We start from the raw sequence: 14,229 nt of genomic DNA, 5'->3' as shown, positions 1-14,229 counted from the left end.
CACAAGCCACGGAAAGGAGGGGGCAGGCACCCCTTGCCCAGCTGGGAGCGAGCTCAGCCATCTTAGCTCAGCCCCCCTCCCGGGGCCGTGATGGCTGATTTAGGACCGGGCGGGTGCCCAGGTGACTCCTCTGCTCCTCCTGCTCTGCCGGGCTGGGCCGTTCCGGCTGCTACAGCCGTTCAGAAGCCGCCGTGCCCGTGCCCGTGCCCGTGCCCCTGCCCCTGCCCGTGCCCGTGCCCCTGCCCCTGCCCCTGCCCCTGCCCCTTCACCCGGGCGGCAGCGGGGTCGGGATTCACCTCAGGCGGCGCGGCAGCCTGCACGCGACCTACCCGGCCTGCGCGCGCGGCGGCGCCCCCTGTCGCCCTGCCCGTACGCACGCCGCGCACGGTGTAGTGTGGCGGCGGGTCACGTGACGGCGCTCAGCTGACTGCCGCGCGGGCGGCGCGGCGGATGGCGCCGGCGGGCGCGGGGGGAGCGGCGCGGCCTGCTGTCACGGTGAGCGCCGCGGCGGGCGGGAGCGGGGGGTCGGGCACGGCTCCGGCACCGGGTTCTCGGCTCACTGCCCTTCTCCCGCAGATGAACGGGGCCCCGCGGGACGCGGCGGAGCCGGCAGCGGTGTGGGAGCGGCCCTGGTCGCTGGAGGAGATCCGTAAGGGCAGCCAGAGCTGGTCCTTGGCCTCGGACGCCGGGGTGAGCGGTGCGGCCGGGACCGGGCCTGGGGCCGGGCCTGGGACTGGAGGGGAGCGCGGGTCTGCCCCGAGGCTTGGGGCCGTGTACAGGGAGGTGCTGCCACCCGCTGGCCCGAGCAGCGGCCGGGGGTCCGCCTGCCCGCCTCGGGCAGCGCGCGGCGGCAGCAGCCCGCCGGGGCCCCGCTGGGCGGCGGGCGGGGAGAGCAGCCCTGGGCAGCGCCCGGCGGAGTCCCCCGTTGCTTTAACCATCCGGTCCGGGCGAGAGAACTGAAACGAGGAGTTGGCACCAAAGGAGATGCAAAATGAAATGGAAACGGAGCAGGATGAGGCTTGGTCCTGGGTGTACCTGGGAGTGCTTTAGTCTAAATTGTGTGCGCTTTGATGCTAAGTTGAAGTGTGGGGTCAAATCTGCCTGTGTCGTGAACGGTGCCGAAATAAAAAAGGAGTTGGATGCTGACTAATGCTTTCCTCTGTTGTAAACAGCTTCTGCATTTTCTGCAAGAGTTCTCACAACAAACCATATCCAGAACTCATGAAATCAAAAAGCAAGTAGATGGATTGATTAATGAAACAAAAGCCATAGACTGTCGCCTTCATAATGTCTTCAATGACTTCCTTATGTTGTCCAATACGCAGTTCATAGAGAACGTGAGTATGTTCTTGTATCCCATCGAGCTTCTACTCCAGACATTGGTGTTGCTCCTTACTGTAAGTAAGGGGCAACAAAACACTAGAGAAGTGAGTTGACTTTTTGGCAAGTCTGATGTTGATTTAGAGATGAAGTAGCTTTTAATAACTTTCTGTTAAAGAGCCTCCTAATTCCTTCATGAGCGATGCATTGTCCCATCTTGGCAGATTCTCATTTGCCTTTTCTGAGGTAACTTCCTTCCTTGTTTATATGTGACATAGAGATCGGAGTTTCGTTTTTAGGACTATGAACGAGTTGCGATCTCTGAGATGTCTTGGTATATCTTTACAAGTAGCATGAATGTAGCTGCACTTGGCTGTCTAAATATGAGGAACGTTATACTATGCTGTACATATGCCCAGTGGTGTTATGCAGTTGATATTAAAAGTGTTGGACTGCAGGCAGTTGTCTGTTATGTTTGGTCATAATGAGCATATTTCTTGGTTAATGTTCCCACTTTATGAATATTGCTATTTTAGAAAGGTAAAAGCTTGACGTGAAAGCCTGTTACAACATTGTATCACTAGAAGCATGTGTATAATTAAGATGTAGGGCTCTAATAGTCTTTCAGATTTGTGGAGGGTTTTTTAGCACTGAGTTTTATCGGGTGTTTTGTTTTGGTCAGCATTGTTCTTAGGCCACGCGTGTCTCATCTGACTGAAGCCATGATGCTATTATTGGAAAGATGCTGGCAGAGGACAAGACAATGGAAATCTGGATTTCTGTTGTGGGTCATTTTGGTGGTGGTGCTGGGTTTTTCTCAGAGCTGCAATGTCTTTTCCGGCCTACCTTTGCTCTTCAGCATAATGATTCTACTGAGAACAGTTTGTACCAAATGTCTTAAATCTTGTATGCTTGAAGCTGTTTGTTCCCAATTTTAAGTGCACAGAAATAGGTCCTCGTTTCTAGTTCTCAATTTAGTTAATGTGAGAGATTTGCCCCTTCCCAAGGGATAACTGCACCTGTGTTTGAGAGATTTGGATTTAGGTTTGCAGGTCCAAGGGGGTTTTTATTCCCCTGTCTCCTTGTAGCTGATCCTACAAAAGAGTGCTAAATGAGCTGGATGAGAGGGATCATCAGAACAAACTGAAGGCTGAGAGAGGATGTGAACCTTCTCTGTAAGTACAGGAGAAGGGTAAACGCTAAAGAAGAAAAGCTATTAAACGACAGAAAACAAAAGGAAAATAGATAGCCCATAAGTAAACTTAAGTTCGACTTTGATGGTTTCTAGAATAGCTTTATGTTAGGGGCATTAAAACAGTGCTGCTTTTTAACACATGCAAGTCAATCTGTGAACAGTGTTAAATGGTCAACTTGTCTTCCACTAGTGCAGTGACGTTTGCTGTCTTGAATTACCTTAGCTGGATTGAAGGGCTGCCTGATGGTAATTTCAGGATGATGACTTCAATGCGTGAAGGAGGCTATGAAGATGCTTGGTGTCATCCGTGGCTTCTTTTTTTAAATATGTAATAAATTAATGTCTAATTAATTACACATTAACAATATATTTTATTTTGTTGGTGGTGCCTGTGGTTTAGCTCCTGCAGCAGCGTGTTGTTCTTACTTGAATTAATTCTGCTTGACTTTTAGAGAGTCTATGATGAAGAAGTGGAAGAGCCTGTTCCCAAAGCTGATGTTGGAGACAAAACAGAGCAGGTAGTTAACTTAAGCTGCCTTGAGTGCTGACAATATGTTTGCAGCTGTTGTCTACCTTATAATTTTCAAACTTATTTTGTGGATGTTTACAGCTTACGATCCAAACTGTTTCCTTTCTCCTTGAAGTCTCTCTGTTGTTAGTAAAACGTAACGTTGACGGTAACATTGGAGGCTGCTACAGTGTATGATGATTTGTGAAGGCCTTCCCAAGCTTAATACTGTGTCCAGTAGACAAGACTTATGCGTTGATTTTTCAAATGGCTATGCGTGGTTTTTTCAGCAAGAGAACTGAGGCCTTGGGCCTTCTTACTGGATTCAGAGGTAGTGAATTGGGGAAGCAGAATCTGACTGCAATTCACAGGGATAAAAACTCAGAGAGCTTTTTATCTATCTTACAGTCTAGGTATAATATACCATAAATGTTCCCTTGATGGGCTGGGAGCACAAATAAGATAGTACTGTGCTGGTGTGGATGTTTATAACATCTCTGTTTCTGGGAGTGATAAAGATCAAAGGTTCTGATCGTCTTTCTCTTACATATAGCTTTCATTGTACTAATTTGAAGTTAAAATTTTGCATGTGTGTGGCAGTGAGATTGAGTCTTGAGTAAAATTCAATGACAGTGTGTTGTTCCTGTTACTAAAGGAAAAGACACGGGAACAGAAAGAAGCTGATCTGATCCCCAAAATCCAAGAAGCAGTGAATTATGGGTTGCAAGTTCTGGACAGTGCATTTGAACAGCTAGACATCAAAGCAGGCAACTCTGACTCAGAAGAGGAAGAAAGTAATGAAAGGATGGAACTAATACTTGAGCCAAAGGTACAGAGACCTGTTCTGTCTGGGAGCATGGGTTTGCATTTGGCTTTGTTGGACTTCCTCTTTGCTTCTGTCAGCAGTATCACTGTGTTGGTATAAAATTGGTATTTGTTACCTAAAAAGAAGATTTGACAACTGCATCTGAAGGAGAAGCGCTCCTTGCTGAGCTATTCCTTGTGTAGCCTGCTTGTCGCGCAGTTGGGTTAGTGTTAAGGTACGACACGTTAAAGGGAGTTAATTGTGTGTTGGGCAGTGAACTTGCAAAGGGAAGCTGCAAATCTGGGTGGAGTGGGGCCTTTAAATTTCATGCTTTTTAGGTACAAACAGTATCTTCATAGGTGGTTTTTACTCTCTCAGTAATTAAGAACCCTAGGTGCAGGATTTGGGATAAGACTGATGCCTGCAAGTCTTTGCAAGGATATTCTTCTGTTAGATGGCACCTAGAAAACAAGTTGGGACCACACAAATAGAAGTAGCCCCCTTCTTTGACAGTGTTTAAAAAGGAATAAACCTCAGCTGGTCCACCCAGTTGCATGCTGACTGGAAGCATGCATCTGGTGGGACTCTCTTGAAACAAGCTTGTGTCTTCCTTGAGTTAAAACAAGGGGTTAAGAATTCTGTCTTCATCAGCAATGTAGAGCTGTTCCTAGATGTCAGAAAGACCTGCTGTTTTCTCTTTCCAGGATCTCTATATTGACAGGCCTTTACCTTACTTGATTGGCTCTCAGCAGTTTATGGAACAAGATGATGTTGGCCTTGGAGATCTCTCTAGTGAAGGTATGTGCTGGCATGAGTTTTTATTCCTACGTAATTTCCTAATCTGAGACTTTGGTCTGTTTTAACTCACAAGCCTGGGTTATGCTGCATAGTGTTCTTGCATGTTTAGAAGCACGCTGTGATTAGCTGGGGAAAAAAATGTGCATTGTGCTGTGACAATCACTTTACTGATATGCAAAGCAGTAACTTCTCAGTAACTTGTGCTCCATGTATTAGAAACACCCAGTGCTAAAATTTCAGCAGCTTTCAAAGCTCTTCCAAACCACTTGCTTTTCCAACTGATTTTTAGTTCTCTTCACAAAGCCTTTAAAGTTGCTGTCAGTATGCGTGGTGACCACGTTGCTCTGTGTACAGATGTCGTGTCTGATCTTAACTTTTCTGTTGTCGTTTAAAATAGAAGGATCAGTAGACAGCGATCGTGGAAGTGTAATTGACAGTGAGGAGAAAGACGAAGAGGTAAGTGACAAGTGACAGTACCAGCTGCTTTGCACAAGCATTCATGAGTCCTTGTTTGTGTGTGAAACCATTAGCTACCTTGCTTTTTCATGTGGGGTCTTAAAATATATTGCAGAATGTCTGTTCCTAATGTTGGTTGTGGTAAATGTGCTTGTTATTACTATACTTATGCAGTAGTTTTCTCTGCAGCTTTTCAGAGGAACAATAAAGTGGTATTGGCTCTAACTGCTATTATAGTTGAATACTTCGAACTGAAATGTTTTATTCCAGTCTAATTTCACTTTGTGAAGCAAATAAGGTTCTTATAAATAATTGCATTTATGGAGAACAAATCTGTTGTAAATTACAGTTATGAAAAATGGGATGGAGACTAAGAGGAGCAAGTTTAAAGGTTAAGTAATGTACGTCCAGGCTTTGCCTCATGAATCTACTGCATTGGACTATCAATTTCTCATGTGTTTTGCCTGCCTTGGCTGGGATGTCTCTGCTTTGTAACTGTGCTATGAAAGCACTCCTTTTGTCTTGAGGAGTTTGGTTTTGGTGTCTTTGCTCAGTTAAAGTTAAATTCCTTTTGAGCTACTCAAATGCGCTGTTGGATGGAGTTTGCTGTCTTTGCTAAATTAGTAACTTTCTAGTGAGCTCTGTTCATAAAAATGGTCAATAATGGGGAAACAGTTCCTTGGTCGGGTCACGGTGAGGAGATTTGAATGTCCAAATATAAGCAAGTTCAGAGCTTCTGAGCCCTCTCTTGATTACTGGACAAAAATAACGTGTGATACTTGTCTTTGGGTCTCTCGTGTTCCAGGAATCAGATGATGAATTTGGAAACCCTAGTGAAGATGACCAAAAGACGGTATGTTTATACCTGAAAGTCTTTCCAGTTGTGACACAGTGAGGAAGCTAGAAAGAGGAGATAAGAGCGCTAGACGATTAATTGTTAAAAACTTTGGTTAAGCCTGATTTGTATAACTTTGTATGGGAAGGTTGTCCTGGCCAGGTGTCACTGTGTTGTGAAATTGAACCTGGGTTGGGTTTAAAGACATACTTGCAAGCCATCATTAAATGCAAAGCATATGTGTTATGGCATTGCCTGATGTGTGTTTTCTTCAGGAATAACTTTGGAGTCATAAGAGTTCAAAGAATCTACCCCAGGAAAATATAAGTGTCCTGTAGGATTATTGGGTCTATAATTAAAATTCTAAATTTGCTATGCAGGAAGTAAGGAACAATGCAGTTTGAGTATGACATGAAATCAAAGATGTGAACAGTATTAAATGTTTGAAAAGTGAAAAGTATGTCCATTTGGATAACGAATGGAAAAGAAATGTTTAAACTGAAAAATTCAAGCCTGACTTTAATTGTTGGTAGTATGTGGTAATAGGAGAAGGAATCTCACCCATGTTTATATGTGCCACTGCAAGAGGTGTTTATTCTGGGGATCCTCCATCTGAAATGATTTAGTACCAAAAGAACAATGTTTCAAAAAGCAACCCTTTTTTTTTTATCCGTTTTGATAAAACAATGTTACAAAAGCACTCGGATGTTACATTAAGCTTCATAGGATAACTTTGTATGCCTGATGTATTTTAAGGTGAACAAGTGCCTTTGTGTAGTTCGTGGTGAGGTCACTTCTGGGCCCTTGTCCCTGCCAGCCCCCAGCTCACAATTCACTTCATCTTTTTCTTTCATCCCCTTTTTCTTATTGACGTGACTGAGGCCAAGATGTGGGCATGTATTGCCTGTCATTCTGCTATTTTTTACCAGCTAATCACAATGTTCCTGAGTTAAGGCTAAATACTAGGTTTTTAGTGGAGAGGAGTTTGTAAACTAAGGGAAGCAGGACAGCCAGACCAGTTCAGGCTTGTGTATAGAAGCGGTACACTCCTTGTGAGGAGAGACTTGGTGTCCTCAATTGTGTCTGTGGTCCAGAAGTGTTCAGTGACACAGCACAGGGGTGTACTAGAGGATGCAGCAACTTGCTTGGAGCTAGAGGTACTCCTTCCTTACTTCTCAAAAGCCGTGACACACCCCAAACTGGCTGAATGTTTCTCTCCTTTCAGTAAGTTTGCTTTGAATATTTTGTCTAAGCAGATGTAGTTCTGTGCTTGTTTTGTATGCCAACTTCAGGAGAACACAAAAGGGTATTACTGTTTTTTAGAGGACAGCACAGATAAGTGATGAAGATGATTATGATGGCTGTGATCTCTTTGACTCTGAAAAAGAGGAAGATGAGGATGGAGACTTAGATGAAAGCACAAGGCCTGTAAGTAATTGTTGCCTTCCTGGAGAGAGATTTGACTTCCCTCATGAAAAATCTGTCTTTACAAGGATTATAATGGTAGCTCTCAGTTACCTGGGATGGGATCCTGTTGAGAGGGCCTGTAAAAATCCTGAATTGTCTTTCAAAATGGTAGTTCAGGCTTCACCCCTTTAAACTAGGGGACTCCTGAACCCTAAGATGGCATCAAAGCTGTCTTTGAAGGTCATTAAGAAATTACTTGTGCATTTGCATGTGGTAAATGCATCTTGCTTGTCCTGCTCCCAAAATGAGATGACATTAAAAATTATGTGATTGTAAGGGACTAGAAATGTTTTGGGTTGTTTTTTTTTTTTTTCTTCGATGCTTGCGTAATCTGTTAATTGCTTTCTTAATAGAAAGCTGCGTTGCTTCTTCTGAGGGCTTCAGTCAAAGTCTAGACGGGACATTGTACAAGTGAGGCTGTAGAATACACTATTTATAGTTGTAATTGCATCAAGTTGTTAACTGGATTGTATATAAGGAATATGCTGTTATTTGTCCCTAATACTTAGAAGAAGAAGAGGCCAACATCATTTGCAGATGAGCTGGCAGCCCGAATCAAAGGAGAAGTGCCGATCAAACAGGATGAAGAGCATTCATGTAAGTTAACTCTTCAGCTTTGATAAGCGCTTGTGAGATAGTGGGGGTCTCATGAGAGAGTTGTACAGGACCTCTCTCAAGTAGTTATTCTTGCAGCAAAGCAGCAGTTGAAAATAACTGCCTGAAATTGAGGTGGCAAGTGCTTGTGAGCCTGCTTTTGACCTGTAATTCTGAGAGCATGAACAGACAAGAACAGTGTGTGTGCATGTTCTTCTGTGATTCAGTCAATCAAGCTAGGTCTGTGGATACCAGAGTATAAAACCTACCAGCTTACCTTGTTCAGTTACAAGGAAATCTTTTGTTCATTGAAATAACCTTGAGATGGTAAGGCCAGAGGGAATAAAACTCTGGCTTTGCCTTACGTAACTGAATCAAGGATAATATGTCTAGAGCCATTTGAGATGCTTAAAGGTTCTGCGTGCTCTGTGTGGGATCTGTACCATCTGGAATGCTGCGTTGCTCTCTGGCATCTCAGGTGACACTAGTTTGTATGTGGGCAACTGTGTTGAACCCATGGTGTCTGACATAATGGTGCTATTACAATTTTAAGTGCCAATTTTAGAACTTGTACTTCATAGAATTGCTTTAGTGGGCTGATTCATATGAAAATATATAGGTCAGCTTGGTTAGGTTCTCTTTATCATAGATTGATCACAAGCTACAAGTAAAGATGGACTATTTTATTTACGTTTTGGAATTTTCATCTTAAAGCCCTGTCACCAGAGACTAAAACAAGGAAAACCTTGAAAGAGAAGAAAGAAGTGAGAGCTCCATCGGATGGTAGGATTTCCTCCTTTCTTGTTTTTGAATTGTGGGTTGGAATGTAAGACACTGCTCAGGAAACTGCAGCATCTACTCTAGAGACTGGGTGGGGTTATCAGTGAGCAACCTTCAAGGTGAGCGTGTACAGAAATCTAGGTTCTGATGTGCATGTAACACAAGGCTAGAAACAGGCCTAGTGAGAGTTCCTCCCTAAATGTGCTCTTGTGGAGCAACCATATACAAGCCAGTGGGACTACAGCAGCTTCTCTATATGTGTCATGTTTATGAGAGACACGTGATGGAATCAAACCAGTTTTAATTTTTGTTGTCTTTTTAATTGCCTTCCTAAAACTTGGTCATTTGTGGTACAGCTCTTGGTTCTTGTGCTTTCTAGATGAAGATGATGACATCTTCAAGCCTCCTAAGTTGACTGATGAAGACTTCACACCATTTGGGTCTAGGGGTGGTCTCTTCAGTGGTGGAACAGGTCTCTTTGATGATGAAGAGGTGAGAATTCTGGAGAATATAGAAATGGGAGTGTGTGTGTTCCCGTTAAAATTAAAAAAAAAAACAAAAACAAAAACACCCAACAAACCCACAAAAAAACAAACCAAAACAAAAACCAAACCCAAAAGATCCCGACAAATTCTCCCCTCTGGAAGGCAGGGAGAGAAAACAGTATTTTCTTGCTCAGTAACAAGCATAGTGGAACAGTGTAGCTTTCTGGTGGAGAAAGAGAGCTACAGAGGTCAGGGACTTATGTTTTCCTTGGCACAAAGCCCTCTCTTCTGCAGTAGTGCTGCTAGAGATGCAAGTGTTTTCCTATTGTTACATTAGACAGGCTCTAATTCATCAGAGCTTACTCAGCACCTACCTCACTTTTATCTGTGGAGAAAAACCAAATGCCATACTGTTTGTTTATTTTAAAACAGATGATTTCTTTTAAAATCCCTGTAAGAATACTGAATTTTGTCATTCTCTCGTTCTCCCTGGGTATGGGAGAAGTTTGAGAGGAAAGAGAACGTGATGTCCTTTCCATTTTATCTTTAACTAAGCATATCCCAACAGAGATGCTGTTGGGTTTCTCTGTCTCTGTGCTGTTAAAAGTTCCCTATTGCAATTATGTTATGTTCTTTCATCTATCTGTTGTACAATTCCTGGGTTATCTGCACTGGCAAGAAAAGTTCACCTTAAGCTTATTCTTGTGCTATGTATCTATAGCTGACTTGAGGAAAGAATGGCACAAAGTTCATTTCTGACCTTATTTTAGCATTGTTTGTGCATGTGAATGGGGAGAGAAACTCAATGTCAGGGATACTTAAGATTTGAGAATCTGACAGTGCAGGGTGTAAAACAACTGGTTGCCTCTGATTTTATCATGCAGCCGACATTGATAACATTCAAAAATAATCCAGAATAGTAGCCAAACTGTTGCCTTTGTGGGATGTTGTGTTCCTTGTTGCAACCAGAACAAAAGTCAGGTGCTCCTTGGAGTTGAGGAAGCTATTAGACTGAAATTTGGAAGGAGACCTCATGTACAGCTGACCTCAAGCTCGTCACGCCAATCTACTAGAATATAACCAACACGCACTAGAGATGGCCATTGTGTGAAGGGAAGAGGATTGTTCTATGCAATGCTTTCCCCTCAAATGCAGCCTTTATTGAAAAAAAATATTAATGAGCTTTCTTTTTAAGTAGCAGCCAACAGCTTTCAAAAAAAAAAAAAAATCCAGTAGTGCAAGCCAGCTTTGTGTCTGTGCAAATTCAGATGAATCTATCACCAGACCCTCTTCATTACTTATTGCCAAGACTACTTTTCTCATCTTGTAGACACAGGACACCAAGCAGATTTGTCTGTGATTGTTGCCTTCCTGCATATGCTTGTTCTTGGTTTTCTGTTACCTGAAAGTTAATCATTTAGGAAGCGTAACTTATCTTCACTTACCTTGTGTAATGGAGGAGGCCTTACTGTACCAGAAAGCAGCCACAGTTGGTCAACAGGCAAACGGTAACTGACCAATGTGCAATAAGTCACTGACATTCCTGCTGCAGCCCTGCGCTCCCCAGCTCTTTCCTAAGTATTGCTGCCTTCTTTCCACAAAGCTTTATACAAAGACCACGCATTTTGAGTCTCCAGGGAGAAAACCTCTAATACCCAACTTCCCATACAAGGGAGGCTTTCAAGTAATTAAGTGGTCAGTACTCACAAGATCTGGAGGTTTCCTAGAAACGTAGGCTGTGATTCTCCGGGAGGATCAGCACAGGACAACTGCAAACTGGACACAAAGACTTTTGTGGGAGTGTCCTGCAATGCTTTTGATCTAGAACACATATCTCTGCACCATACTGGTGTCTTGGAGTCTCCTTAGCAATGATATAAATCATTAATCTTAACCATGTGAAGTTCAGGAGTATTTTATTTATTCAGAAGATCTGAATTCCTCTTTCAAACCATACTGTATAAATTTCAGTAAGAAATCTTAGAATCAGGACCTAAACAGCTGTACATTAATTAGTGTAAGCCCTTGAGGGCAAATAAAAGGTCATTCGTTCTCTGCAGTAAACAGACTGATAATCAGTGTAAATTAAATTTTAGAAGACAGAAAGCTACTCTTCTGAATGTATGCTCGCAAGTTAATGCTTGAGTACCTAGGTTTCAATCTATATGGGCAGACATCCTTTTGAGAAGGAAGCAGTGGTTACCTCCTCTGTCTTGGCTTAGAAGTGGATATTCTACATGGGAAAAGCAGCAGCTGTCTTTTGCTACAAAACCAAAATTCACCACTTCCCCACCCCTTTGCATTTTCATCTACAATCAGAGCGATCTTTTTGCTGAAGCACCAAAAGGAGAAGAATCAAAAGAGAGGGAGGAGCGAGTCCCAATAAGTGAAGGTAAGAACAAATTGTTGTCTCCTGTAGTCCTGTCTATGCTGTGATTTATCACCGCTAGTGGCTAGACTGTTTTGTTTCCAAACTAGAAAGTCTGGAGTAGCAATTGTTGGCAAGTCTTTTCTCCTCCCCAGTCTTAATAGAGAACAGCTGTGTTTTCCTTGAATTTTAAATGTGTTTGTTCACTATGATCTCTTACACACACCTACTCTCCTGGAGCTGAAAGGATGTCCTTACTGATGTTGGCAGAACTTTCTGCGTGCATTGGGTTCCTGCTGATGAAGAGTACTTTGCAAGATCCAGTTGTGTGTTTCAGTGGAGTAAAGATTTCTTATTGCAGATTAATGCATATCTGAGTTTGCCATTATCTGCATATCTAGACCTTTAAGGAGTCTGAGCACCCGTTCTGTACTGCAGCAGCTTTTTCTGAAGCACTGCATTTGACAAATTTTCAGATATGGGTTGGGAGACTAAGCCATTTTGTTTTGAGTGTATTGTATTGAAGTGGTTTTGAGTGTGTGAATGTGAACTTTTGTAAATCATGCTGTGTGTAAACGTATATCATGTTTATAAGCTTCAGTAGAGCGGTTTTGTGGAGTTTTAATGGCACAAAAATATCCAGGATGTTCTTATATATATCTGCAAAAAACCCAGAAGTTCAAGGATAATATCTAAAGAGTTCTGAGCTGTTGAGGAAAAACAATGGAGCTCAAAGACTTCTCAGATTCCTATTTCTATGGTAGGGTTCTGAAGGATTTGACAGTATAAAACAAGTGCATCCATTTGTATTGTACTTCCTATGATTTCAGCATCCTCTACAAAGTCCTTAAAGAAAGTTCCTGCAGGTGCAGTATCTCTGTTCCCAGGTATGATTCATTCAATAGCAAATTGCTTCATGCACAGAATGCTCTCTTCTTTAAAACCTGATGGAGGGGTTTTAAAGAAGAAAACTATCTAAATACAGCATCACTGCATTGCTTGATCATGTGCTTAATGACAAATACAGGTGCTTCTGCCATGCTAAGCCTAAACTGCAGCATGCTTTATGGATAATCAGGATTCTGTAGGACCTCTGAAGGTAGATATTGATGGCAGATCCTTTAAGGGTGTGTGTTACTTTAACTGATGTTACACAGTTTAAGTCTGCAGTGCATGCAGTCACACCTTCCCTCTGTACTCTGAGAAGGAAATGTATTTTGATCTTTCAGATTTGATCATATTCCTTTAGGTTAGCAGAAGAACAGTTTAAACATCAAGTTCCTATATTCTTGTGGCACAAGTAAATAAGACCAGTCTTGTTTCTTCAGTTTTGGTTAGGAGAATCTGCATACGTAGGGAAGGACCAGATCTGTAACTTGGAGCTAAAAAAAAATAAATTATATTAAGATCCCTGTTCCATATCAGACTTCAAGCTGAGCAATGAAAAGAAACGTATGTCACCAGTCTCTTTGAATCAACTGACGTTGATTTCTCTCTCTGTGTAGGGTCTTCACCTGATTGAGTTACCTTAATTTTAAGTTTTGCCCTTTTATTAAGAAAGGCATATTTTAAGACTATGGCTTCAGTTAACTGAGCCCTCAGTCAGCATGATTTTTAGAGTAGAATGTATACAAATACAGGCTTTTTGCTCCAGGATGAAGGACAAACATCAGCAATGCTCATTCTACATAATTCTAAGATTGGTAGCAAAGTTTAAAAGAGCAGATTGAGGTTTTCTTTATCCTTCGCTCTTTCTTGGAGTTACTGTTGCATAAACAGTGAATTTCCCATCATTCTAACAGTGTCCTGCTCTAGTTCATCAGGAATTAAGTTATATGTAGCATTTATTCAAAGTCTTCGGTTGCTCCCTCTCAGTAACTTGTAGACAGGCTAAAGCCACCTGAGAAAAAACAAGACTGAGGCTCCTTTGCTATTCAAAATCACCGGATGAACACATTCCCAGTGAACAGTTTGTTTAGGAACTTCAGAATGTTTAATAATTAATCAAACTTTGTGGCTGTATTCCTGTCAATCCTGTGGCACTTCCTAATTGCATGGTACACTTTTTTTATAATAAACTCCTGCTGTGCCAGTCAAAATTCATGCAGTCTGCTGACTTTTTAACCAAAAAGTGGTCGTTCTATTTTCTGCCAACCTATCAATTAAAGCCGCTTTTTTTCTTGTTGTTTTTTAACCATTTCCAAGCACCTATACATATGGAGCAAAAGACAGGCTTGGAACCAGGCTGCCGGTTTTTACCAAAAACGCTAGAAGTGTTCACAGACAATCTATCAACATGCACATATCACTGAAGCAGGACCTTTCCACACCAGATGTAGAAGAAACAGTTGTTACCAGCTTACTCTAGTTGATCACTGCCATATCTGAAGCTCACGGGAATCTTGGGACCAAACTCAGCCTCATACTGCAGTACTGCTAGTGGTCTTGCATGACAAGTGCAGAACTCAGTCACCTGTCCTCCCTTCTCCTCAAGCACCTCACCACTTGTCCACAGTGGTGTGGCTTACTATTAGTGAAGTAGGATTCTGGTTTGGGAAGTCCATAGGGTGACAGTGTGGGACTGCTGGGTCTGGAACCCAGCTGCCGTTCCTAGGGAA

The 14,229-nt window shown here is 42.6% G+C and overlaps 1 protein-coding gene across 6 annotated transcripts in view; it reads left to right on the top strand.

Annotated features, from left to right (window-relative positions):
- Positions 1–412: 412 nt before the first annotated feature.
- Positions 413–14,229, top strand: part of LOC128911875 (WASH complex subunit 2A-like) — a 36,987-nt gene continuing 23,170 nt past the window's right edge. For 4 of the 6 annotated variants that reach the window (XM_054207406.1, XM_054207405.1, XM_054207403.1 and 1 more), the window contains exons 1-14: positions 413–495; positions 577–690; positions 1,173–1,337; positions 2,968–3,033; positions 3,679–3,852; positions 4,533–4,626; positions 5,024–5,082; positions 5,888–5,935; positions 7,241–7,345; positions 7,894–7,981; positions 8,693–8,761; positions 9,138–9,250; positions 11,563–11,635; positions 12,442–12,498. In XM_054207406.1, the coding sequence (XP_054063381.1) occupies positions 451–495; positions 577–690; positions 1,173–1,337; positions 2,968–3,033; positions 3,679–3,852; positions 4,533–4,626; positions 5,024–5,082; positions 5,888–5,935; positions 7,241–7,345; positions 7,894–7,981; positions 8,693–8,761; positions 9,138–9,250; positions 11,563–11,635; positions 12,442–12,498 (1,270 nt within the window). In that variant the 5' untranslated portion in view covers positions 413–450. The remainder of the gene's footprint in view (positions 496–576; positions 691–1,172; positions 1,338–2,967; positions 3,034–3,678; positions 3,853–4,532; positions 4,627–5,023; positions 5,083–5,887; positions 5,936–7,240; positions 7,346–7,893; positions 7,982–8,692; positions 8,762–9,137; positions 9,251–11,562; positions 11,636–12,441; positions 12,499–14,229) is intronic. The other 2 variants (XM_054207402.1, XM_054207404.1) reach the window with 2 other exon arrangements.

Source organism: Rissa tridactyla, chromosome 6 (assembly GCF_028500815.1).
Source record: "Rissa tridactyla isolate bRisTri1 chromosome 6, bRisTri1.patW.cur.20221130, whole genome shotgun sequence".
Classification (NCBI taxonomy): Eukaryota; Metazoa; Chordata; class Aves; order Charadriiformes; family Laridae; genus Rissa; species Rissa tridactyla.
The sequence above is the reverse complement of the archived record's forward strand: the minus strand, read 5'-3'. Positions and strand labels throughout refer to the sequence as shown.